Source organism: Eremomyces bilateralis (genome assembly GCF_010015585.1).
Source record: "Eremomyces bilateralis CBS 781.70 unplaced genomic scaffold P152scaffold_31, whole genome shotgun sequence".
NCBI lineage: Eukaryota > Fungi > Ascomycota > Dothideomycetes > Eremomycetales > Eremomycetaceae > Eremomyces > Eremomyces bilateralis.
Window position 1 is genome coordinate 1 of NW_022985097.1, and position 25,233 is coordinate 25,233.

Consider the following 25,233-nt stretch of genomic DNA (forward strand, 5'->3'; position numbering starts at 1 on the left):
AACGTAAAAAGAAAGTTCAGATAGATCTTAATCAGAGGTTTGCGCAAGTTCGGGAGATCAAATTGGCACAAGAAGCTGTACGAGCGGTAGAGGAAGATTACCAACGAAGACATCCAATTTCGGAGGCCAAATCTACATCAGAGTCTCTCCAAGCTGTATCTTTTGAATCATGCTGTATAGATTTCCAAATATAATATGTTTTAGTAGAGATATTGCTGTCTGACCGATGGAGGTTGAGATGGTGATACTGGCTACTCGAGTGGTTGGCTACTTGACAGGGGGTTGAACTTATATGTGTACCTGATTAACGCCTCAACCAGTCTGAAAACAAGCCACATAAGAAACACAGATATTCTGTGACATCTGGCACCTGTACTTGTGCCCTTTCATCATCAACCCACTTGCTAATTGCAAGTCTGCACCTGCCGTCTGCGATCTGCCATCCTCATGCAATCTTTGCGTCTTAAATATCCACCATGTCGTCGGCGTCCTCCATTACGTCCGGCTCTCCCTCCAAAACCTCCGATCCTCTATTGCCGCAAAGATCTACCATGCCTCCGCCCAATCGTTCGGCAGGCCGCAATGTCCATATCTACGACGCAAATGACCCTGTTACCGTGCTTGGTGGTCTACTTCTCACCCCCGGCCTTTCAAATGCCAATTTCTACTCAATGCTGGAGATTCTCATCGCTCCCACAGACGATATCATTCAGGATGAACCGTACTTCTTTGTTCGGAATGAAAGCGACACTAGGATAGATAGAGATGCCAATATGCTTCAACCTGGGAAGTATTTCATTGTTGCCACTGGTTAGTTTCAGAATGGCACCATTCGTGAGTAATTAAATGGCTAAATTCTAAGCAGGTCGTTTCCAGGTTAATAATGAGCCATGGCTCGTCCGAACAATTAGTCGTGCTACCGGAACCCGTGCCGCCGCCTTCACGGAGGCTGTTCGTTCACGAGATCGTCGATGTGTCATATCCGGGGCGATTGTACACACTTTTGATGGGGTTGATTTCTGGGACGGCTTCGAAGCGGCACATATTTTTCCACTAGCCTATGAAGGTGATTGGATAGGTCACAACTACGGCCGGTGGATTACAATCCCGGCAGCAAAAGGAGGCTCTATCAACTCTGTACAAAATGGATTGTTGCTTGACTCCGCTATCCACCAATTATTCGACGCTTACTATATGTCGATCAACCCGGATGTACGTCTTATATTTCAGTTCAGAGACTGCAGCTGACTCTTTTCTTAGGATAATTACAAAGTTGTGGTCTTTCGGCCTAATTCAAGAGTTGTTGGTGGCCAAAATCTTGATCCAGCATACTTTGCTCGCCCTGATGCACCAGCTGCTTCTCTTCTACGATGGCACTTCAGACAGGCTGTCCTAGCTAACATGAGAGGTGCTGGGGAGCCCGTCCTTGAACATGACTTTCCACCCGGTTCTGATATCGTTGGTCAAATACGTCTTGGTCCAAAGCCAGCTGCGAGGATGGAGTTTGAATTGTTCGGCCGTTTGTCTGCCCAAATGGAGTTGTTACAGGCACGCGAACATGCGAGTTCGCATTGATATAATAATAATAATACTAATAATCAATTTAATGTACTATCTGGATCCCTTTCGGGTCTATGAGCACGATATTCTATCTGGTCTGTCGCGGGCAAAAGTTTCCCCCCAGCCGAGGCTGCAGGTACATAAAATCCCGCCTCCTCCTCTCAGTAGAGTATCTCAATCATTGTTAATCTTTCCGCACGGGTCGGTGTTTCCGCCTACGCGGAGAGCTTATTCTGGCACGTCGTGGAGGAGCTGGAACGGTTTCCAGTCCTCTATTACTTCCTTCTTAACTTCCTTGGCCACCCGGTATTGCTCTAGGCCTCCCGCATCGATCAGCCACCTTGCTGCGTAGCGCACCTTGTCCCTGTCATGCAATATCCTCTTAAAGTCCGTTGTTCCAGCTCGTTGGAGGAGCGCGATCCTCTGGTAGGTCCGCTGCGGGCAAAACGTAAGGAGATGGTAGAGAGACTATCGGGGGGCACCGTACTCACACGCTGGGTGGATTCTAGGGACACCGATTTTCGCAAGCCATCCTTTAACTCCAACTACCTCAGTCCGTAGTACCATAAGCGCCGAGGCCTCGTGTTTCTAAAGGCCATCGAACCGGTTAAGGCACTGGGTTTCCCACCGGTCCTTCCATGTCCTTGCTCTCCTTCCTGGTTTGGCCGCTTCGGCTTGCCATCTCTCCCTCCATTTCGCCCGATACTCGTCCTGGATCATCCGGTGCGGGCCTTTTCGCTGTTATGTCTCATATCCCCTAGCTCGTTCGGGCCGGGGGAACAGAAGTTTGTCATATTGGGTCCGGAGAGTACATATTGCGGGTTCGGGTTTAGACCTGACACGGCGGGGTCGGCCTCGAGTTCGTCTCGAGGGAGCGGAGGCAGTATCCCAGACTTGCGTCAGGGCTCCCTTAATCTGGGTAGTGACCTTATAGGAGGTCGTCGATGCTGCTCTTTGAGCGGCCCGTTCTTGGACGTATAGTTCGATTGGGGGCACGTCCGCCTCTCTCTCAAGCGCGGCGATTGGTGTCCGTTTGTAAGCCCCTAGGATCTTTCGAAGGCACTTGTTCTGTACCTTGGCTAGGTCCTTCATTTCGCCTTCAGAGATTGGCTCTCCCTGCTGACGGACTCCCCAGATTGGGGCGCCGTATGTCATAATGGGCCGTGCAACCGCTGTGTAGAGCAGCCTCGATTTCCGGACGGATAGTCCCCATACCGACGAAGTTACCCTCGCTAGGGAGTCGAAGGCCTTAAGTCCCCACTATATTGCCCGGAGGATATGATCCTTCCATGAGAGGGAAGGGTTAAGCCAGACTCCCAGTACCCGGAGGGATGTAACTAATTCAGCTTAGTGTCCTTATATCTGGATCGTAGACCGGAGATCAGCGGAAAGATTGCGTTTCTTAGTAAAGTGGATAATCTGGTACTTATCCGGGGCAAATTTAGCCCCGAACCGTGACGCCCATTCCAGGCAAGTATCGTGGGCCGCAGTTAGTCGTTGGCAGTTGGCTGCTGCCGTGTCTCCCCAGGTGACAAGTGTAGTATCATCAACGAACCCGAACCCGAGCACGTTACCCTGAACATCCTTGAACTGATGTAGCAGGTCAGATATGAATAGGATAAACAGCGCGGGTGATAGGGTAGAGCCTTACGGGATCCCTGTCTCCGTGTCGAACCAGCGGCTCTTAAAGTCCGAGAAGAGAATCTTTGTTCGCCGTCCGGTTAAGAAAGATGTGATCATCTGGATAATCCATTCGGGATATCCCATCCGACGAAGGACCCAGAGCAGCCGGGGGTGAGAGACGTTATCAAAAGCTCCAGCAAGGTCAAGCCCAAGTACAGAGACCACATACTTCTTTACGTGCCACGCCGTCTGTATAGTCCCGGTAAGGAGTTCTAGGGCGGAGAGAGTGGATCTCTCCTTTCGAGCTCCCATTTGGTTCCAGGGAATCAGGTCTCGTGTTTCCGCTTCAGTGATCAGTCGATCTGCGAGGATTTTCTCGATTAGCTTTGCAACCGTGTTTTCAAGAGCAATAGGGCGGTAGCTGCTTGGAAGTGAGTAGTCCTTTTTCTTGTCCTTCCTTAGTACCACCATAGTAGATTCCTTTAGAACTGCTGGTAGCTCCCCACTTCGGAAGAGAGCGGTGACCGTCCGGACTAGGTCTACGGCTAGGTTATCAGAGAGGGCCTTTAGTACCTCGTTCGGGATCATATCAGGCCCGGGGGCCTTCTGGTTCGGTAGCCGGCGGATAATCGGGGTGATCTTATCTGGGGTGACCTCTTGCCCGATACCGAATCGTGGAAACTGTTCGTTGGTTATGACTTAGAGGTCAGCGGCACCGCTCCATGGGAAAAACTTTGTAGTAAGGATCTCTGCTTTCCCTTGGTTGTCTCCCGTCGGGGGATCGTTCTCTGTGCGCCTAAGTGGTAGGATAGCTGTAAGCCCACCGGGTTTCCTAGCGGCCTTCTGGCTCTACTTATTCAGTCCCTAGAGCCCTCGGTTGTGTATATAGTCCGGGTAGTTCTCGTCTTCAGTAAGTGTCTGGACGAGTTTCCTCTATCTCGTCCGGCCGTCGCTACGCATCTTCCTCCTTAGGGCATTCCTCTGGTATTTCCACTCTCGTTCGTCGTCCGGGTCCTGGGTCCGTTGGAGCCGGCGTCGGGCCTGGCGGGCGCCAGCCAGGAACTCTGCAGCCTGTGGTGACCACTCCGGCCTAGACCAGTCACAAGGTCGCGCTCGTTTACAGTGCTTGTCCAAGGTGCCGTAAAGAAGTCTGATAAGGTGTCAATCGCAGTATGGGGTTCTGGCACGTACCATTGAGAACTAGAGATATCTTCCCGGATTTCTTCCCACGGGGCATCCTTCAGTATGTGTTACGGCACGGTAGCTGGATGCACACAACATACACGTAGCCAAAGGTATTCTAGATTAAGCTAAAGAAGAGAACAAGAAGGGGAAAGACTTCTCGTTTACATCGAAGAGGGTTGGACTCAGAATCAACCTTTAACCTAATCAGGCTTAGGCTCTCAGCCTTAGCCAACCAAGGGTTTCAACCCATAACAGTATGAACCTTGGGCTCGTCTGTTGTGAGGGGACCTTGGCGTCCAGCTGGATCTCGATTAGAAAGTGGTCCTTTGTAGTAGACCACTCCGGCCGTGGGTGGTAAAGGAGGATCCGTAAGACGATCTCCGGCGAGGCGAAGGCTAGGTCAATGACCGACTGGCTCTGGTTCCGCTGCCACGTTATTACCCCTTGCTCGTTAAGGAGCTAGAGGTCAGCTTGCTCGGTTTGAAGGAGTAGGTGGTCTGCCTTTGGTTCCTTTAGGGTTCCGGTTCCACCCCAGGCTAGGTGATGGCAGTTAAAGTCCCCTAGGAGGATGACATTCTCTTGGCCAATTTCGCAGAGAATTTCCGCGATCTCCGGCCGCTTCTCAAGCTGTGGCTGGCCTGTGTGCCCTGGTAGGTTATATACGTTAACGAGGTTGAGGGGTCTATCATGCGTTATAACGCGGATCCATTCGATGTGGTCGGAGGCTCGCTTTGATTCCCAAGCTGTAAGAAGGATCTTATCGTGGATAAAGAAGACGACCCGTATACCGTAGTATATAGGTCGGCTTAGGCGAAAATTCTTCAGTATATAGGTGACTGTTGGCTTAGTTTCGGCGACCATCGGTTCCTGAATTACAAGTATAGGAAACCGGGTAGGATCAATCGAGTCGAAGGTAGCCCTAGCCTTATCGTTGTTCGCATTACCGCAGTTGTATTAGAGGATGCCAGTCCCTATCATTGAGTACTAGGGGTATTGTCCTTTCCGGTAGGTGTCGTAAAGGTAGGAATACTAATGCCGAACATAAAGTCGTTCGGCTGACTAGCCGAGAGCTGGAGCCGCTGCTGCCCTGGGGCTCGGGCAGCCACCGTGGTTCCTGAGGGCCTCCCAGGTCCTGCCCTCTTCCGCTTCTGGGAGTGCTCAACGAGGGTGTATCCCTCGTCGGCGTGGCGGACCTGGTGGGTTGTGACGTTTTGGTTTTGGCTTTGGCTTTGGACAGCGACGGTAGCCTCATTAAGGCGGTTTTCTGTGGCTCGCTGGCCAACTGCGAAGGATTTATATGCCGCACAGCTTCTGGTCGTCTAGGCAAAGTGCCCAGATTTCTTGCACCCTGCGCACCTTCCCTCTTGAAGGTCTTGTATTATATATCCCCTTGTAGGGTGCTGTTTTGCGCAGCGCCCACAGGTGTCACTATCCGCGTTATAAACGGACTGCGTGTGGCCCCATTTCCAGCATCGGAAGCACTGGACCGCCCGGAGAGTAACGTCCCATAGTTTAACTAGGAGCCATAGGGCGCCATAGAGGAAGCCGTCCTTAATAAGCCGCGTCACGTCGGTATCGTTAGCCACCTCGATAATAACTGATCCCTTCGTCTGGGATCCAGCCTTCCGGATGGCCGCCAGCTTCTCTTTCTTATAGAGCTAGGAGACTCGTTTAATTTTAACAGCGTTTTGGTTCGACATCTGTCTCGCCCATTCGGTGTTCCCCTTGCTTTTACCGGTTGTGATCTATGTGTTAATCGGGATACCCATTACCATGAGTAGTTTGGGGCGACGGATCAGCTTGACGCCGTCATCCCCAGCGATTCCAGTAGCGATAATCTGGTCCCGTCGGGTAGTCGTGGGAACCACGACAGATATCTTACCAGCTGCCCTGTGGTGTGGGATAAGCGCTTTCGCGTCTAGGATTACCTTCTTGATTCTCTGTAATTTCTCTTCCGTCGTCTCTTCTACGGCCCCTGCCATTTCAGAGAGACGCACTTCAACGACCGCTTTGGTCTTCCCTCCTACGGCGATCTCGCTCCGGGTTGGTGCCTTGGTGGTTAGGGCCACGGCTGGGCGACCGCGGTCTTTCGCGATTCCAGCCTCAATACGTCCAAGACGCTCCAATATTTGACCCATCGCTGGGTCCCGGGCGGGTGTTCCCGCCTGCGCCTTTTCCATACTCTTTCTCTGTGCCAGCTCCGGAATGAGCCGGAGAACGGGCGTTAGGTGAGCCTCCAGGACTCCACAGAGCGACTCCGCTCCAGCCCATCCACGGCAGCTCTCCAACGCGAATTTTATATGATGTTCCATGATTTGGAGCATCCGCCCCTCATCCATCCGTCCAGTTTGTTCTCCCACTCCGTTGGGGGTGTTGGGTCGTGGGTGGTCCGCCTGCTGGAGACGCGTCGGGGACGCGTCTTTGGCCTGCGGGCCCTTCCCCCTCGTGCGCCCTTCAACCATGATAGTTGAGAAGGCTGCAATAGTTGATTATAGGTGAATGAAGTGTGTAGAATCGATTACGACCCTTATCTCAGCGAATTTCCAAGTTGTGGGCTGTCTGCAGAAAAATGTTCCGATCCAGAAAAATATTCCGATCCCTACATCAAAATTAAATAGATGTTTGTAGAGTTATTGATAGTAGAAGAAAAGACCGCAAAAGCTGTATTCTGTTGCCCAGGGGAACAGACCATCGGCTGTATTACAACTTTACAAGTCGAAAATGAAAGATTTTCGACCGGACTCAACACAGACTTTCTATATTAATATAGATATCAAATTATAGCTCTAAACTGGGCGAGTATGAGAATGTAGGGTGCATAGGGAATGGACGTGGTTCCGTAAAGATATGGTAGCTGGAAGCAATGTGGTTTCTGCATACAACAGATCCCTGCAGGTATGGGACAGATCCAGGGTGGAGACCTGAGCGAGTTTGAGCGAACTCGAGTCTTACGTAATCGAGTTGCTCGACTTTACTCACACTCGTCTAAGAACCTTGGCGAGCGTACCTGTACCGTGGTTGCGCCAACCAAATAAAGTTCCAACTTTCCTTCCTATTTATGTGTAAATAGGGGTTCAAATCGAGTAAGATTGGTAAACTTGTATGAAAGAGGATTAGCGGAACGAGCGACTCACGTAAAACGAGCCTTTGAGCGAGTATCAAGCGAGTTCTTAGCGAGCGAGTATAAGCGAGGCGAGTGGCTCGATTCAGGTCTCCACCCTGGTCACAGATCTACCACTTTAAAAGAGATATGGTGTCACATGATGTACTAACTACTTTTGGCTTAGCTTATTCTAGGTAATTTTCAATTGAAATAAATTGTCGCACGTGATGTGCTAAAATGGTTGGGAGTGAGGTGCTGTTGTTCCAGCAGCGAAGTTGTTGTATTGTGTAAGTTGTGTGTTCTAGCTGAATGCCTGGTCCCCCGGCCATACAGATATATGAGAGTCACGGCAAGATTATTAATGCAGTTTGTAGCCTTGGACTCCTAGAGCTCATGCCTTGGCCTGCGACATAAATGTTTATTGCAAGGTTTCAGAGTTTCTTAGGTAAGAAACGTTTTTTTCATATATTATAAGAAAACGAGGAGAAATACAGGATCCAAAGGACTGTATTTTGGATGGTAAAAGTGATCTGATTCTGTAGTATCTGTGGTAAAGACCGTCTATCTAGATATATCGGATCTAGAGATGAAAACACGTGATGAAAAGAGTGGTAAACCGTGTTAGACGGCGATAGGTTGAAATCAGCTAGTAAGAGGGAGGAAAATAGGCTAAGCGTGATCTTGAATGATCAACAGAATGAGGCTTACAACCCGTCTCGCAATCATGTAGTCTGCACCTGTCCCGCTAGCTCTGGTCCTTCTACTGAAAGTTTCTTCATCTTCCGCTCCTCCTCTTCCTTTTCGAGAGCCTGTCGCTCCGCTTTGCTTTCGCGGCCCGGTTGCGAGAAGACGGCGCCAAAGAGTGAGAAAATGCTATTCGTCCTCAGCACCATGAGGTAGTATAACGACAACCCCATCATCAACAACTCCTCCCGCACGGCATCGGTGTTTGCCTTCGGGCCGATGAACTCGATGGAACCGATTTTCTTCATAGCCCAGCAATTCGCCGAATATTTCGCGATGGGATTCTGGTCGGCGTCGACGCAGATGAAATCCCATACCTTGAAGTCGTAGTCGCTGGTCCAGTGCAGAGTCATGGGCTCGTCGGTGCCGGAGTAGGTGCGGGACTTGTGAGCGTACGCAGTTTTGAAGCGCTTCTGAGCTTTGAGCTTGATGGGTTGGCCATAGAACTCGCAGTCGGCATCGATGGCGAAGGTGTGGAAGGAGCTGGTGCCGAATGTCGATCCGTCGCTTGCGTGCTGGAAGACTAGATTCGGCTTGAGGGCTTTGAAGTCGATAATGTAGAGGTCCTTCGACTCCGGATCGTCTTTCTCGGTGACGCGAGCTTTGAAGTTCTTCCAGGAGAAGTCAACCAGAAGAGTGCTACTCATTGCGTTTCTTTCGTGCGATAGCTTCTCTGTGGTTTGCTCCATGATGCCGTGATCCTTTCTTGTGAGAGGAAGGGGTTTGACTGGAGATGGTCTTGCTTCAAGAATGAATGTGGAGGAGGCTGGTTTAGTTTTCCGACTATGAATTGACACTGTAAAGGTCTTTTGAAGGGATTATATAGCTATCCTGTTGGTTCCTTGGACGAAGGGAACGACTCAGCCGGTCAGCCCTGCAGGGCTGAACGGCAACGGGACATCATCGACGGTTTGACGAGGACAGAAGGTATGGGATAGGCGTCATCCAAGAAAGCGGCGGGTTGCGCTGCGCCTCGACGCTTCTCGCTGCCGAGTCGTCGGGCATGCTGAATTGCTGATCAGGAGGCCGTCGGAGGCTATGAACCCTGAGAGGGACAGTTGCTACGCTAACCGTAAACGGTGTGATACCGCGCTCTCTTGGCACGCTAACCATATCAAGAGTAGTGCTAATTATATCTCTGTCCCATCCTTTCTTCACTGCATATCTCGACCCCAATTCCCACGTTCTCGCACAGTGACCATAATTAGTCACTGGGAACACAGCATTCCCTAGCCTTCACAGGTGGCCTAATCGAGGGGATCAAATTGAGACTTAAGGGTGCGAGCCTGAGCTCCTCTGCCATAATGTACTGTATACTGTACCTACCATTGGTACGTGCTGGCACTTGGTCAACTCCTTTGGCTTTGATCCCACAAAGGCGTCATCCCGTATTGGCTACCGCCACAAGTTCCCTCATATAGGTTGGTAACCACGGCTAAGGTGATTATGTGAACCATCCTCGCCGCATTCAAACCCTGAGTTCGGAACGTCTCCGATCATCTACCATTTCTCCTTCGAGCTCCATACAGCGCTCTATCCCAAACCACGAAGGAAAATGCCCGGAGTTCCCTCCAGTCGAGCATGCGATGCATGTCGTAAACAGAGGAAAAAGGTATAGTTCTTTTTCATGTCCTCCCGAGACCGGTATCATGGGCAACTAATTATGACGAAGTGCGATCAACAACGACCTGCATGTTCCAGATGCGCCCGCCTTCAGGTTGCTTGTGTCGGTGCCGGCAAACAGCGATTCAAGTTTGCAGAGAATCGAACCATCGATCGGCTGGAGAGCCACACACCGAGCACTAACCCGTCTCCATGTCGTTCACCGGAGGCAGCTGCACTTGTGGTGCCAGCGTCACCGAGCAATAGGCTGACCCTGGTGACTTCTGCCTTCTTATCCACGCTGCGGGTGACAGACATTCGCTACGACCCGACTGCCTATGGCGAATTCCTTACGGAAATCCCCAGACGCCTTGGGGCTAATGCCGCTCTTGATGCTTCCGTACATGCGTTTTCAGTGGGGTTCCCTCAAATTTATTCTCATGAAAAGAGTCCTGAGGTGGTGGAGAGTTATTTTCGAGCTTTAGCTGCCCTTAGAACGAGCCTGGACAGGCCTAGCGAGGCAAGCTCGATAAATACATTATGCGCAATTTACATGATGATAATATGTCAGGTCAGTACGAGCCATGAGATCTCTTACGCTTAGATACTAACGTCATTGTAGGCCTGGATGGGTGATTGCATGCTCACAGGGCATGGAGAGCTTTTATCACAGATACTAAGAACAATAGCGTGCAAAAAATGGGACGATGAATTTGACCACCAGCTACTGGTTACCTTGTGCATCCCCGTGGTAAGATGTGTATCCATCCAGCCCTTTCGGAACGAGCCGACTCACTCGTAGCCGCAGATTCTCGAAAGCATTGGCAACCCGAAAATCCAAGTGCAGCCTTGGCTTGACCAACTGGTAAACCGACACGACCAAGCCATCCCTATGAAGAGCATGAGATTGAGCCAGCTTGCCAAAATCCAGCAGTTTCTCAATGATCCGTACGCCCATGAAGCAGACATCAGAATCGCTTATCAACATTCCGGATTTGACCTTCACAAGATCCGGGAGGTAATCATCCCAAGAATCACGAAAACAGACTATCCCGTGAAAACCCGCTCTCGCTTTCAGGCTTTCCATAGCGTTTTACTCGCCTATGCCGTTATCTTGAACAACATCCTCCGCCGATGCTTCGAGCCTTACAATCTCATCCTTGCCGCTGAAGGGGAGGCATTAGTTGGCGATATCATCGCCCTCGCAGAAGATGGTGCCCAATACCGGCCTCTAGGATCGAGCGGCATGCCAATATCGTGAGTATCATGTCGTTAACCAGCACTGACGTCGATGGAATGCTAACGTGACAAGGTTAATGGCTGCATGGGCGCTAGCGAAAGGGACCGACAGGCAGACACGGCTCGAAGAGCTACTGACCGAGTACAAGTCCGATTTTCCCGCGGCGAGCTGGAGACAGGTTTCGCAGTATTTGGAACGGCGGATGAACTACGATCCGAAAACCGCAGCGCTGAAAGATTTGCGTCCTGTGGCAGACGCGTGTCCGACTATGTAGAGATGGCGAGGGGAATGCCTCCATAGTAGGGTGGTTGAATTTCAGTAATTTATATATATTTCTTCGGATGACTGATAGAATTTAAATTATGCATATAAATTGCTTCTTTCCGAAATTTACGCTAGTCCTATTTTGGCTTGGTTAGATTAAATATTGGTGCCTTGCAGCCTTAGGCATCAAAACCGAACTCCGTGAAATTCCTCAAAATCTCACCATCTTAACTCTATCTCCGCCATCCAAATTAGTAAACGAAAGCTTGGCATGAAATATTTCCAGACCTCCGGAAATCTTTCATGAAAATTACAAGAGCAATAGATTTCATTGAAATCTTTCACCCACCCTACTCCATAGTACATGAATTTTGCAATACCTAATAATCCACATGGTCAACGAATGACGGAACACAAGTTATCGAAGGAGCTAAGTTAGGGCTGTTATAACTAGTTTAAACTGCCCTTACTTGGAGGTAATTTATTCTGGCGAATAAATCCAGTCACACTATATTAATCTGATCGTTTTGAAGATGGCGCGGGATACTACTGGTATTTCTGGTACGCTAGATGTTCCTTTGGTCTCTGTCGGTTTTCAACAGCCCTCAGATCTTGCGGCAGCTAAACAGTCTGGTGGCTGAATATGATTAACAACCAATGAATTGCAGCTGTTCCCTCTCAAATCCTGATCCTGACCCTCGTCTGAACACCGCAATATCCTAATTTTATGGCTTCAGTTCCCTGTCGGCGGGGAGGTGCAGTTTCGCTGTGAAGGTGGCTTGGGACAGTTGGACGCAGATCAGTCAGCCGCTCGGGCGATACTCTTCTCTGCTGTCCCATGTCTGTTCAGTGTCCACATATGTCATGGTGACGATTGGGGCCACAACCCCCGCATTGGCCATTGCATAGCGCGCGCAGACCCCTTGACCGCTGCGGTACTACGTAGTAGGCTTTTTTGGATTTCCGCTTTGGGAGATACCATGCGCTCAACTACGTACTGATTCTTTCATTACGAGGCCGTACCTTGTGGAGCTTCTCTTTTCCACAAATTTCGAATTTTGAGCCGTATTCCTACAATCACAGCCACAGGGTTTGCAGAAGTGCAAAAATAGATCGGACCAAACCGCAATTGGAACCACGTCGCGCTCACTGACGATGCTTCAGCATAATATAAGACGTTGGCCTGCCGGACGAGATAGGTTTTCTGGCTCGAACCATAAGCAGATATCATAATCATAATCACCATGCGGACGACTTCATCCATCCTCACACTCTCCCTCCTCGCGGGCAGCTATGCCGTCCCTCACGTCCAGCTCCAAAACCGACTGCCGGGCATCGAATGGGCCGATTGTCCCCCAGAACTCAACGCCTTCGACCCCCACGGTCGCACGTTCGGATGCGGAACTTTAGAAGTTCCTTTGGACTATACCGGCGAAATCCCTGGTACTCTGAACCTTGACGTAATCAAGATTCCGGCATTGAAGCAACCCAAGAAGGGGAGCATCTTGTTCAACTGGGGAGGTCCCGGCGGGGATGGACTCGTGAATATGGCCAGCGCATCACCAATTGTTCAGCCGTAAGATAGTCACTGATTATTGCTTGCTGCTCATACTGACTGACCTTGTAAGTATCACTGGCGGTGAACACGACCTTATCAGCTGGGATCCCCGGTATGTCTCACTTCCGAAACCCGTCTCTACACCGATGGACTGACGCATCTACAGAGGCACCGGTAAAACACTTGCCTACAACTGCTATCCCAACGCCACCGACAGAGCTGCAACACTCGCTTGGCACCATGCACAGCTCGCTAATGCAAGCGAGGCTGCTCTTGGACGAACTTGGGCTGAGGGTCAGATTCTGGCGGACGACTGTGGCGAGACGTTGAAGGATGTTGGCAACCTTGTTGGCACTGCTTTTACCGTCCGAGATATGTTCCAGATCGTCGACGCTCTTGGCGAGGACGGGAAATTGCGATTCTGGGGTAAGGTTCCACGGTGATGAAATGGCGATTGGTGTGGTTCTAACTTGACCATTAGGGTTTTCATATGGTACTTTGCTTGGAGCAACGGCTCTGGCCATGTTCCCGGATCGGATAGACAGAGCTATCCTGGACGCCGTCCAGAATCCCATGGAATATTATCACACATTGTAAGCTTCCCCACCCCGTTCATAGGACTAGAGACTGACGCTCACCAAAGTGGCGACCCCGAAATGTACACGGACACCGACGAAACATGGCAAGAGTTCCTCAAGGCTTGCATTGAAAACCCGAACGCCTGCGCATTGGCCAAGCACGCATCGAGCGCGGGAGAGCTGGGAGAGAAGATTGACCGGCTCATCGAGGACCTCAAAGAAGAGCCCATTCCCGCCGGACAGTCCATCGTCGGCTACACAGAGATCAAGAGCCTCATGAACAGCAAGCTCTACTTTCCTACTCACTACCGCGATCTTGCCGAGCAGCTCGAATTGATACTCACCCGAAACACCACGGCACCCGCAGTTCTTGGCGACGTAGAAGACCCGGAAGCTGCTGCCGCGTCCAGTCCTGAAGCTTTGTTTGGGATCCGGTGCTCAGACAAGTTTCTGCGAACCGATGACCTCGATCTAGTCCGCGCGGAACTCGAAGGCCAGCTCTATAAAGTAAGCGCTATGTTTGGCGACGCTCCCACCAACATCATCACCGCCTGCCCGCAATGGAATTTCGCAGCCAAGGAGCGATATAGCGGTGATTTCCGCGTCAAAACTAGCTCTCCTGCCTTGATCATCGGGAACACGTGGGATCCGGTGACGCCATGGAAGTCGGCTCAGACCGTTTCCGAGTTATTTGAGGGATCGGCCCTTTTGAAGCATAACGGCCACGGTGTAAGTGCAACGAGATTCCAACCAGGAAGAAGAACGCTAACTGACATCCGCAGCACATGACGATTGCGCAACCATCCGCATGCACGTCCAAGCACATTGCCGACTACTTCCTCGCTGGAACACTGCCACAGCCAGGAACAGTTTGTGAGCCGGACACTCCGTTGTTCCACGAGAGACCGACAGCTTCGTAAAGGGTGTGGGTTGGAATAGATTTGTCTCTATTTGCATGTCCTAGATCGAACAGCACATTTCTATTTCCTTCAATTGTATCAATAGTATTTCCCATCTTGTTAGCTCCTAGATGTTAATACATAATACCATCTATAACTATCTGATGTTGAGTTTAGAGATTTATCTCTGTCATGTGACTAAACCTCAATCCATAACTAAGTTAGTTAGTTATGGATAACTAAGTTAACTAGAAAGCTGTAAGTTAGTTAGTTACATAACTAACTAGTTATTGCTTGGTTTAAGTTAACTAACTTAGTTAGTAGTAACTAGTTAGTCAATAACTAGTTATTAGATACCGGTCGAAAAAATTTCCGTATTTCAGAAGGGATCCTGATCTGGCCTAGGATATGAAATCAAAGACCGCAGATTTCTGAGGTTCTTGATGCATAGATTGACCGGAATAGATGCAAAGTCTATCGACCCGGAATGATCCCTTCGCGCCGCAAGTCCGAATCGCGGTATTTTCAGCGTTTCGAACGTTATTTTTTCGAGGTAACTCAATTTCGTCCCCCCGGAGGTTCCTTGTTCCACTGTTCGGACAGGAGGTTTCCCTCCGTTTCTGGTGTCTAATCTCTTTTGCCCCTCCGCCTATCAATGCCACATTCACAACTTTGACCATGACAAAATATGGCTCTCTATTGAACGCAATTCTTCATCGTCTATCGAGTTACAACATTTCCATCGTAGTATGATATATTACTTCCTATTCAAGTATGTTGGTATGGGCTCGGGCTACACCAATACGTGAGAATCCTGCCCAGTAGTCTACTGAAGAGGAGGCCGTCGGCCGAGGCAATTCGGTTGTTCAGATACACGTTCCGTATGACAGTGGGAGTTGAGGATTATATTTCATCTACACGACATAAGCAGCAGAATCATATCTCGCTGAGGTCATTAGGCGAGTGGTTTCATTGATTACGTTTATAAAATCTGTCGATACGCTTTCTTTGAGTACTTGAACAACCATGGCTCCAACTCCTAGTCATACCGAGGTTCCGCAGTCGACGATTGATCACTTCAAATCGATACCATGGTGTTCACCTTCTATCTCCGATCCATCCTTCCGTCTCGTGAGCATGTCGCGTACTCTTACCCAGCCTGGAAATGGCCATTCTCTTATGGCGGCCACATGGAACACCGACGAAACGATCAAGGAGCTGCTTTCAATGTACCGGCCTGCTGACAAGTCCACTGGCCAGACCGGGGAGGTTCGCAGGTTCTATACATTTGGGACTGGACTGAATTCCCATGCGAACGTGCTTCATGGTGGAGTGATTGGCTCGATTCTTGATAGCAGTATGGGGAATGCCATTGGCCAAGGGATACCAGACCGAACCCCAACTTTTACCGTACAGTTGAATATCAGCTACAAGAACCCGGTTAAAACACCTGGAACCATTATGGCACGTTCATGGGTCGTGAAAGCAGAGGGGAGAAAGATATGGGTCCAGGGGGTGATTGAAAGTGGCAACGGGATTGTTCATGCAACCTCTGAAGGCATCTGGCTCAGGGCAAAGCCAAATATGTGAAAGAGGAGGACGACAACGGAATCAGATATCCTCTATATTCGAAAAGGATCGGTGCGGATGTGACACCGAGGAAACTTGGACGGCTCATGCCATCTGGATCGGCAGATTTGGCATCATCAGATGCCGCTTCGCTCTAGCCAGATTAAACATACGCATTCAACCTGAAGACTTGCTGCGAAAGACTCATTCACTTCCACGACCGCCGTTTATGCAGTGCTCGGCCTGACTCAAACCACATGCATATCTGGTATTTACATTTGTGGCATAGGCCACATCCACACAGGCCGTCAGCGAACAAGAGCTAGCAGAGGAGCGGGAGAAGGAAAAATTCATACAGCCAACCTCAGAACCTTACAGTCACCCCCCCTACTACTGATCAGGTGCATGCTTCTACCATTATTTAAATGCTTGGAATGCTCCTTATGCTAGCCACGATCCGATGTCGACAGCGTCAAAGTCAAGCTAGGAGGGCCTCATCGCATAGATTTTCTTTGGAGTTTTACTCGCGAGGGCTCTATAGATCATAGACATTGGGAGAAGTTCTTGAAATGGAAATTGCACAAATCTCTCCAAGATTGCTGACAGCCGCTGCAATGAGCGGTGGAACGAATTCGAACTGGAAGACTTACCATTTCCATAACACCAAGACTGGCAACGGCACCATATGATATAGATGCATGGTTTCACACTACAACCCCGTCTAAATCAGGCTCAGCCTGAACCGCGTTCTCAGCAAGTCCACTTCAGCATGTGTTGATTGGAGCTTGTTTGGCGCTGTTGGGTCTACGGTATCTTCCACAATACGACGAGCTCATGAAACAGCACGACAGCATTATGGCAGTGCAACACCGTCATCTTAAAAGATTGGTGACTTCACGTGTAACACGCCATAGCTATTGTGCCGACATGATGCCCTCCATACTATCGCTGTCGCGGCTCGAAAGGACTGGATTGTGGGGTCATCAGTTGGAGTATAAAGCCGAAACTTTGAATTTGTACTTAAACACCATGTTTGTAAAGCACACTTTCTCGCTTTGGTCTTCGTAGTTTGGTCATCATGTTATTCGTCTCGTCGAGAAAGCGTACACCCTGGATCCTGTCATGCCACCTCTGAACGCCGTAGGAACGATGGATCTACCTCATTACTCTGTTCTTACTCACCCTCTCCTGTGGCCTTGGATTTCAACGCTTTTTTCACCCATGTCCCAATCTCATCTACGGAGCTCTGGGGCTCTCGCTTCCTTGTGATCAAGAAGTTCTGGATTTCCGCTGGAGAGAACTTGGACGACGGCACTTGTGCGGCAAACTGCTCCGATAAATCCTTCAATTCCGATTCTGTCCAGTCCCGCTCCTTCTCGGCGCATTTCATTGGGCTGGCGTCATCGAGATACATACGTAGGAAGATGTGCTTGACCTGGACACTGGTCGCGAGGCTGAAATTCACCAGGAAGTCCACACGTCCCGGACGCACGAGGGCCGGGTCAAGTTTTTCCGGATGATTTGTTGTCATGAGCAGGACATGCCCTTCGTGGCCTCCAACCCCGTCAATCGCATTCAGCAATCCAGAAAGAGTAACAGATGTCTTGATTTCCCCACGGCCTTTGGGTTTTCCTACTCTTGACCCAGTGCTCGATGCTTCTTCTGAATCGTCCTCTCTCTTGCCACGTTTATCTCCTAGTCCTGCTGAATCAATATCTTCCAGCAGAACCAAACACCTTTCAGGCAGGTCTCTGAAGGCAGCACCCAGGACTGCGTCGTTGATTTCCGGGTCTCTGATTGTGATGATATACACAGAGAGGCCAAACGTACTGGCAAGAGCGAACGACAGACTCGACTTTCCTGTGCCGGGTGGACCTGATAATAGGTAACCTCGTCGATATGGAATTCCGCGACGTGCGTACCACAACCGAGATTTCGGTCGGAAAAAGTCGTTCATATCCGAGACGATGGTGGATTTCATGTCATCATCCATGTCAACGGTGCTTAACGGTCGAGAGGGACGTTCCCCGGCGCGGCGCCAGAATACGTATCCCCGCGTCTCGATACAGTAGATCGAGGTGGATGCGGAATCCGAGTTTTCCTTGGCATTCCACTCCTGAACATCGACAAGCAGTGACAAAATGGATTTGGTCGTCAAGCCCACGGTGCGGATTCGGATTTCCTCGACTTCCCTTTCATCTCTTCCTGCCAGACGGCGTATTCTCGTGATGAGGAACAACCTTCGATTATGCCAGATTCGGTTTTCGGTATTGAAATACGGACTGAGAGAAGGCGGAATCAGAGCGTTCATCTCGGAAAAATTCATGACTGGCCGGTTCAGATCCGCGAGCGCGGCATTTTCGAAATCATCGTACTTTGCATCGTCCGTCCACCAAGCCCCTTCCGACCGGTCGGAGTAAATCTCTCCACAACGAATAGACTTGGAACTGTCATGCTTCAGGAGCCACGACATGAATGTGGTGTATAATTCATCATCTTCCCTAATGTAGACGGTAGAAGTGATGTAGTCGAGCACATGGTCGAGGGCCGCTCTAAAGAAGTAGATGGCAGAGGATGGAAGAGCAAAGAAAATGAACGACACCAGCAGTAACGTATCGGAGTTGACACCCGTGAATGCCGCCAGGGGAGCGACTAGATCTGGAAGCGGAGAAAATGATCGTAGCGTCTGAGAGGAGTATCCTGCAAACCCAAACGATGAGTTGGTTTGGTTTACCATTATGAGTACCACATTTGAGAATAAATAACAGAATACCTTGTGGGACTACAGCACGAGGCATCCTGAGAAATCTGGCACGCTTTTAAATGAGCCGAAAAGGCGACCAACTATCGACGCCGGAACAAACTCATCGAGTGTTGCCTGGTTGTTGATGGTTCGCATGTAATTTGCCACGAGCCTTGCCGGTCCCAAAGCGCTCGCCATCAGGCAGTGAGCAATACATACAGATGGTATCCAGGAGGCCCAACACCTCAGCCTCATCGAGGCAAGGAGGGGGCGATAAGTGTTCGGCAGCTTCATTGAATGTTAAGGCTGAGATGCTCGAGGGTAGCCTATACTTAGACGCTTTCCCAGCACTAGAGGATTTATGACAAGAGAGTAAACCGCCAACATCAGCTGAGGAGGTCAATGTGAGGGGGCGCAAATTTGTCCTGACCGGAAAATTCAAAGCCAGAGGATACAGAAACAGGAAGCAGAAGCTGAGCAACACGTACGCTGCTTTTCTGCCTGGAGGCATTAAGAATCAAGATTCAAGCCACTAACAGTTCCGTCGCTTGGGTCTGTTCTCCGCCACAGTAGATGTGTGTGCATGTTTTCAAGATTTTCATTGAACTTCGCAGATATAATAGTTGTACTGTCTATTCCAAGTTACAGCGGCCGCTGCAACTAAGCTATGAGCCTGATCCAATGCTAGGACACACCAGAACTCGAGTGTTTGTTCTTCTTCGCCCCTCGCGCTTGGACCAAACTTGCCAACTCGTTCCCATTATCGGTTTGAAGGGATTTGAACCCTTCTATAACGCCTTCACGATCTTCGTCGCCTATTTCCTGACTCATTTTACACTTCCCCTCCAGCCGATCGATATCGATCTCAATCCCGATGATGGCCTTCTTCCTCTGATCGATATACGCTGCAGGAGCATCACTGACTTCCCATGCAGATGGACACTCTCCGCCGCTATGGCCCATTAGATGCTCCTCGCAGTATTTGCTCAGATCCGTTATCTGCGACTGGAGATAGATTTGAGTAACTGGATCCTGGTGGTCAAAGTAGATGGTGGCGCGGCCGTAGAGTTGAACGGCTGCGTAATTCCAAGTAGGGACGACCTTTCCGGTGGCTGGCTTCGTCTTCACGTAGAACTTCGGCGTGACATATGAATCCACTTTGCTGGTGAAGAGGACGGAAACCTCTTGCTCCACTGCGCCATTTGAGGATGTCGAACGTGCTGCTTCAGCAAGGGCCTTTGAATGGGGATTCGCTCTCGCCATGTGTCCTCGTAGTTTCCCAAGTCCCCGCTCTTCCTCTACGTCACTCGTACCATCGATGTCTAATATCCACGGGATATGGCTGCATTGTATCGTCGGAAAATTCGAAGACGGTAGCGCCGTGACAAGGATTCCGAGGGGATTATCTTGGATGAATTGGCGCAGAGCCTCAACATCGGATTCGGCATGGATAGCGCGTAAATACATTGAAGTGATTTCCCTTTCAACTTCCTCTTCAAAATTCGACCGGTGCCGTCATTAGTGAACTTCGCGGTCGTCGAGGGTTGAGTCAGAGCTGGAGAAATCCGAATTATTATCCGATACCGGTACGGCCGTTGCGGTGGAGAAGAGAGGTAAACCGACTCCTGAATCGACAAGGCACCAACATGGAATCTGGGCTAGGCCCAATCATCCGTGGACGGCGGTGCATTACCCGTGACTCTAGGTCTGGAGTTCAGGAGTACCGAATTACGGAATAGACAAGGGCAATTCGGCAGACCTGACTCCATTTTTTGGACAAGTGGTTCTGTGCCGACAGATTCCATAGGCCAGACGCTAGATATCCTGAATATCAACTCCTAATGGTTGGTGCCCATTTGCGAATTCGTTGTAGGGGCTCCAGGGAGTGTAGCTGGAAAGAGATTCGGCTCATCGCGGCGGTCTCCAAGTTTCTGGGCTCTGGCTTCACCTCTCTGGGCTCTCCTCGAGCCTCAAGACCCAAGCCTCCCTTGGACGCGACTCAGAATTGGGCAGTCCTCTCTAGCATCCGACGTCACACATGGCAGAGATCCATGCCATCCCTGAATAGCCGACGTTCACAACAATAAGGTTAAAGATAGCGTTGACATCTCGGCTGTGGTGTTTTCAGGAGGTAAGCCGGCCCCATTTCCTTGTGACTGGTGACACCGATCGATTGGGTTCTTGGCTCTGATTCGATAGCACACTGAGCAAGCAAGCCTTCCCTCCAACTTTCATCCTGTGCTGGATTATTATTTACAGTTTCTCCGTATTATTGCAATCCTTTCCGCGTCGATTGCCGAATCAGGCCATAGTCGTCAGCACCCGCATTTGTTGGGTCCTTATATATAGGATTAAGTCTGCAGCCTCCCGAGTCCCGCATCCCCTCTTCCATTAACCTACTAAAATCTCCCCCCTATTTCACCTTGTTTTTGAATCGACTTCCGTCACCGCCATGGCGTCCAGATCGAAGACAAGTTCCGTGAAAGCGGACAGCTTTTTGATTAAGGCTCTCAAAGCTTCGCCGTTCATAGTTCTATCTGCAGCTGCAGCCAGGCTCATGACCTTTGAGGGCCCTGAAATTATTGAGGCAGGCAAAATGGTTGTGGCCAGAAAGCTCACTTGGGATGGCAACTCCCTCGCGCTAAGAGAGCATTTCTACCATATCAAATTCATCGACGACTTGTTGCGCCCCATTGTTGCCGTATTTTCGAGCTGGCTGCTCGCTGTCGAGCCGGTTGGTTGGTGGCAGATGCTCACGTTCATCTGTGACTTTGGGGTCGTGTACACGATTTGGATATTTGAGTCTCTCAGGGGTGGAAACCAGTATACCGCCGCTCGCATGTAAGAACTTGGTCTGACTCGTGGTTGAATCGCGAAAGCCGCTGACCCGCATCAGACCTGCCTTCTTTGGTACACTGGCTCAACTTCGAGGCTTCGGTGTTATTGGGCCCGTTTACTATTTCCTCAACTACATAACAGCGGCTCCTGCTGCCGTCCTGAAGAACCCTCAGATGCGTTCAATCAACGTCAAAGTTGCGTGGACGACGTTGCCCCTGATGGCTCTACTGTTCTACGTCCCACATTTCGTGTCCCATCTCCATCCTTCCTACGCCACTCGACTGGATGCGAATTGGCTGTGGCAGCCGTTTCCGCTCTTCGTCGGAGCGGTCCAGATCCTCGTCAATATCCTCAACCCGGGAGGACAGCCTCGCGCAAACCGCACTGGAACCGTTGGATTGGGGATTATGCAACTCACCCTGATTCCGTTGATCCTGGTGGCAATCGGCGCATGGCTCTACGTCCTTCTGAATTCTCCCTTCTCGCCTCTCGAGATCTTCACACCGGTCGTGGATGCGTCCGGGAGCCATTGGTCAACGTTCATGACCAACTTTGTCCAATGGGATGAGGTATTCGGTGCGGCCAGCTCGCACCTTTGGCTTTTGTACGCGTACGTGGATCTCAAACGTGCCGGGATACTTGACACGAGCCTGGTGACCGTCGTCTTATGTGGTGTTCCGCTGTTTGTCGCTTTGGGGCCTGGAGCCACCTTTGGAATTGGATGGCTGGTTAGAGAGCGCATTTTGGCATCCCAATCTGCGTAACCAGTTTCCCCAATGGCCTCCAACCTAGGGCTCCATGTGAGATTTCGGAACGAATTTCGCAGGCTCGAGAATCCTTGTGCATCCAGGGTGCTAGCAACGTATCCGAAGAAACCAACCTAGAAAGCCTGAATGAGTGAAGTTTCTGTCGCAAACGAGAATGACTTTAGGGGACTTAGGATCCCCTCCAACAAGATCTAGAATGGAGTTGTCATAAAGTGCCTGGGAGCTGAAGAATCCGGCTTGCCAGTAGCGATTCTATACCAGCAACAGATGTGAATATGTGTCAGCATGTACTCAACTGACGGTTGCATTTAGAGCATCTGTTATTACACGTCCGCGAATGGGACTCCCCTAGATGGGATAATCTGTTCATGGCGCTCATAAAACTTCAATCCCAAATCAACAGTGTTGTTATAGGGAAGCCATCAATTGTGATAGGCTTCTCGGTCTTGCGCCATTCATCAGCTTGATAACCCAGAGGTAGAGAAGCTGATTCGGCCGCGCTTCTGGAGACAGCTCCGGATTCATCATTTTGCCATCTCTTCCTCAGTCCTTTTCCTTTCCGCTTTCTCCGTCCGGGCCTGTTCGATCCAAACTAGAAATGATGTCAACGCGAATGATACTGTCATAGATGCCGAAACAACTTACTTGTTTTGTCCGACTTTGAGTGCTTCTTCAAGTCCGTCACGAACTTATCGAACTCCTCTTCTCGCTTCTGACGGTTTTGAATTGCCCGCCGTTGGAGATCGGGATTGTACTTCTACGAGGAGTCAGCTTCTGAGCATTTTATGAACGATGAATGGCCTAGGTGGGAGCTGGTATAGACGCAGCTCCGGGACAGCATTCTGGTAACGAGCAAAGACATTAAGGAAGAGGGTCCGGACGTGAAGAACTCCTGTGAACGTACTTTGAATAATTCCTCTTCCGTCGGTGTGACATAGTAGACCAACGCTGGGCCACCGATGACACAGACTGCCGTCCTAGAGAGTTATCAGCGTTGCTCTCAAGTCTCAACCCAGGTCGTTCCGATCACATACACGGCAGCCATCTTTCCAAAGAGCCGCCAACCGGGCATTATGGCTCAGATTACTAAAACTGATTCATGCAACGAGAGAGGGCCGGGTTCGCGTCTGTTGAGGTCAATCAGGACGTGAGATTATGATCTTCGTCTTGTTTCCTCTCTTTCGACACGCTGACGAGTCGTTCCTCCGTCAGGCAACGGTCGTCGACAGGCTGGTCGAGATTTCTCGGGAGATAAACCAGGCCTTCGCCCTGTAAAAACCCTGTTTATTGAAAAGCTTAAAAATGGTGATAAGTAAATACTGGAGAGTATGGTGTCCTTGCGGGTGGTTTCATAATTCATATCGTATCGATGCTAGCTCATCAAAAACCATCACGTGACTAGACTGTGCCACAGTACGGTATGCGATGTGGCTGATGACCATCTGCTCTGGCACCTTTGCTGATTTGCATTCCTTATCTTAACAGCCGAACTCAATTGTGGTTTCATTTCGGGTTTTATGACTTTTATCACTTTATGGGATCGACAGGCTAAGACTATCAACCTCCCCTTTTCTTCCAAATGCAAGGCGCATCGCAGCTGATCTATTCCGACACGGAGGGGAGCTCGCTAACACCTAAGTAGATCTCTCATGAGTCTCTAGGAAGCTCTATCCAGGGGTCGACCTTACCTTTGCTAGACACAATACGGAGTAAAGAGAGCTACTATATTATATTCCGCCGACTTCGGGAGGCTTCTATATGTTCTATGTTTGGAGACTAGGTGTGTGTGTCAAATGTCTCCTCATTCCTACCAACAATATCTTCATGCCAGATATATAACGTGATACGGGTACTACAATTGTCCGGGCGGGGGATTGACCGCCTACGGCGAGCAAAAGGTGTCACAGCCACGATGAAGTCAGACATGCCTGTATCCATCATGATCGCCCTGATGATCATTCCGCCTATAGATAGCTAACACCTGATGGGATGCGACGAGAGGCAACGGCGCGGAAGCTTGCGCAACCTCTCCATGTCCAACCGTTCGGTGCTGATTGGCTGTAGCCCATCTTAACTGCGACGCGTGGAACATCGTCAGTGCACTTAACTCTTGAAAGCCGTTGAACACACGCGACTCCTTTTTCTCCGCCTCAAGCCAGTCAAGCTGACAGTGCACATCTTACGTGCTGTTGGTCGGGGGGTGTTGGATCCGCTTCCACTCGTTTCGATTTTCGTGCTGCAAGGCCAAACGACTGCGATCACGAGGCATGCAGGAACCTAACACCGTCAGGCGGAAGTCGAGAACACCGGGAATGTGAAACCCATTGTCGTCTCGAGGCTCTTCTTTTAATTTACCGCCTCCCTTACGGCTAACCGGTCCTCCGCTGCTCATTTCCTTGTGTTTCTAGATTCTTCATCCCTATGCGAACGACCCGGTAATTCCGTTACAATCCCAGTTCACCGCAAACAACGTTCACGCGTACAAGGATTCCGTGTCGTGACCCAAATCCATCCCAAATACCCAATCCATCGCCTCCTCCTGTTTGACGGTTTGACGACACGCAAGGAACCAAGCAATTCTCATATCTACCAAACGACGCTGGGGGTGTGGACTGTTCACCTCAGCCTTTCCTTATTCCCCGTCTGACTCCCAGGCACAACGTCTCCGCCGAGGCGACCTTGTACTTCTCTCTAATACATCCATCCTGCAAATAAGAAAGGGAATCCCTACGTCAGCGGTCAGACCCACCAAAATTGATATTGCGGACATCGATTCGCCCTACTTGCGCCGTCGCATTGATTCCCAGAACACAATCCGATTTCCCGACAACTGCTTTGCACAGAATTCATTCTTTCGCATTGTTGGCGCAACGTGTTGAAGCATGCTTCCTCGCTTCCCTTCATGATATACCTTCATTTCGGCCCTAATCCTTTTCTCTTTCCTCAACTCGGATACTTTC

The 25,233-nt window shown here is 50.1% G+C and overlaps 9 protein-coding genes across 9 annotated transcripts; 5 read left to right on the forward strand and 4 right to left on the reverse strand.

The window, feature by feature from the left end:
* Nucleotides 1-551: 551 nt before the first annotated feature.
* Nucleotides 552-1,575, forward strand: P152DRAFT_404785 (uncharacterized protein; the record flags this gene model as incomplete). Its single annotated transcript, XM_033676779.1, has 3 exons — nt 552-810; nt 866-1,212; nt 1,261-1,575. The coding sequence occupies 3 exons, from the start codon at nt 552-554 to the stop codon at nt 1,573-1,575; spliced, it is 921 nt and encodes a 306-aa protein (XP_033530362.1).
* A 6,216-nt stretch (nt 1,576-7,791) lies between these two features.
* On the reverse strand, nt 7,792-9,138 carry P152DRAFT_462141 (uncharacterized protein). Its single transcript, XM_033680276.1, has one exon. The coding sequence runs from the start codon at nt 8,860-8,862 to the stop codon at nt 8,194-8,196; it is 669 nt and encodes a 222-aa protein (XP_033530363.1). The 5' UTR covers nt 8,863-9,138; the 3' UTR covers nt 7,792-8,193.
* A 255-nt stretch (nt 9,139-9,393) lies between these two features.
* On the forward strand, nt 9,394-11,429 carry P152DRAFT_443078 (uncharacterized protein). Its single transcript, XM_033677768.1, has 5 exons — nt 9,394-9,827; nt 9,888-10,388; nt 10,440-10,568; nt 10,626-11,074; nt 11,130-11,429. Exons 1-5 carry the CDS (start codon nt 9,771-9,773, stop codon nt 11,329-11,331), a joined length of 1,338 nt encoding a protein of 445 aa, XP_033530364.1. The 5' UTR covers nt 9,394-9,770; the 3' UTR covers nt 11,332-11,429.
* A 910-nt stretch (nt 11,430-12,339) lies between these two features.
* Nucleotides 12,340-14,520, forward strand: P152DRAFT_517243 (alpha/beta-hydrolase). The gene is made up of 6 exons (XM_033682998.1): nt 12,340-12,897; nt 12,950-12,991; nt 13,046-13,305; nt 13,361-13,472; nt 13,523-14,186; nt 14,240-14,520. The coding sequence occupies exons 1-6, from the start codon at nt 12,566-12,568 to the stop codon at nt 14,375-14,377; spliced, it is 1,548 nt and encodes a 515-aa protein (XP_033530365.1). The 5' UTR covers nt 12,340-12,565; the 3' UTR covers nt 14,378-14,520.
* Nucleotides 14,521-15,246: 726 nt separating this feature from the next.
* Nucleotides 15,247-16,318, forward strand: P152DRAFT_207532 (uncharacterized protein). The gene has a single exon (XM_033674385.1). It carries the CDS (start codon nt 15,383-15,385, stop codon nt 15,944-15,946), a length of 564 nt encoding a protein of 187 aa, XP_033530366.1. The 5' UTR covers nt 15,247-15,382; the 3' UTR covers nt 15,947-16,318.
* Nucleotides 16,319-16,867: 549 nt separating this feature from the next.
* P152DRAFT_443087 (P-loop containing nucleoside triphosphate hydrolase protein) lies at nt 16,868-19,040 on the reverse strand. The gene has a single exon (XM_033677769.1). The coding sequence runs from the start codon at nt 18,660-18,662 to the stop codon at nt 17,100-17,102; it is 1,563 nt and encodes a 520-aa protein (XP_033530367.1). The 5' UTR covers nt 18,663-19,040; the 3' UTR covers nt 16,868-17,099.
* Nucleotides 19,041-19,342: 302 nt separating this feature from the next.
* Nucleotides 19,343-20,627, reverse strand: P152DRAFT_207563 (putative transcriptional regulator). The gene has a single exon (XM_033674386.1). The coding sequence runs from the start codon at nt 20,133-20,135 to the stop codon at nt 19,353-19,355; it is 783 nt and encodes a 260-aa protein (XP_033530368.1). The 5' UTR covers nt 20,136-20,627; the 3' UTR covers nt 19,343-19,352.
* Nucleotides 20,628-21,264: 637 nt separating this feature from the next.
* P152DRAFT_404825 (uncharacterized protein) lies at nt 21,265-22,270 on the forward strand (the record flags this gene model as incomplete). The annotated part of the gene is made up of 2 exons (XM_033676783.1): nt 21,265-21,509; nt 21,565-22,270. The coding sequence occupies 2 exons, from the start codon at nt 21,265-21,267 to the stop codon at nt 22,268-22,270; spliced, it is 951 nt and encodes a 316-aa protein (XP_033530369.1).
* A 625-nt stretch (nt 22,271-22,895) lies between these two features.
* On the reverse strand, nt 22,896-23,258 carry P152DRAFT_404663 (uncharacterized protein; the record flags this gene model as incomplete). The annotated part of the gene is made up of 2 exons (XM_033676773.1): nt 22,896-23,030; nt 23,178-23,258. Coding segments are annotated over 2 exons (216 nt in total), but the record flags the coding sequence as incomplete, so codon positions are not given.
* Nucleotides 23,259-25,233: the final 1,975 nt, after the last annotated feature.

What these genes read in the sequence shown, in the direction of transcription:
- P152DRAFT_443087 (XM_033677769.1), bottom strand. Translation starts at nt 18,662, where the DNA reads ATGGTAAACCAAACCAACTCATCGTTTGGGTTTGCAGGATACTCCTCT.
- P152DRAFT_443078 (XM_033677768.1), top strand. Translation starts at nt 9,771, where the DNA reads ATGCCCGGAGTTCCCTCCAGTCGAGCATGCGATGCATGTCGTAAACAG. An exon ending in ACATGATGATAATATGTCAG is followed by an intron (nt 10,389 to 10,439) that starts GTCAGTACGAGC and finishes ACGTCATTGTAG; the next exon opens with GCCTGGATGGGTGATTGCAT. An exon ending in TCGAGCGGCATGCCAATATC is followed by an intron (nt 11,075 to 11,129) that starts GTGAGTATCATG and finishes TAACGTGACAAG; the next exon opens with GTTAATGGCTGCATGGGCGC.
- P152DRAFT_207532 (XM_033674385.1), top strand. Translation starts at nt 15,383, where the DNA reads ATGGCTCCAACTCCTAGTCATACCGAGGTTCCGCAGTCGACGATTGAT.
- P152DRAFT_517243 (XM_033682998.1), top strand. Translation starts at nt 12,566, where the DNA reads ATGCGGACGACTTCATCCATCCTCACACTCTCCCTCCTCGCGGGCAGC. An exon ending in CTTATCAGCTGGGATCCCCG is followed by an intron (nt 12,992 to 13,045) that starts GTATGTCTCACT and finishes ACGCATCTACAG; the next exon opens with AGGCACCGGTAAAACACTTG. An exon ending in TGAAGCATAACGGCCACGGT is followed by an intron (nt 14,187 to 14,239) that starts GTAAGTGCAACG and finishes TGACATCCGCAG; the next exon opens with CACATGACGATTGCGCAACC.
- P152DRAFT_462141 (XM_033680276.1), bottom strand. Translation starts at nt 8,862, where the DNA reads ATGAGTAGCACTCTTCTGGTTGACTTCTCCTGGAAGAACTTCAAAGCT.
- P152DRAFT_207563 (XM_033674386.1), bottom strand. Translation starts at nt 20,135, where the DNA reads ATGTATTTACGCGCTATCCATGCCGAATCCGATGTTGAGGCTCTGCGC.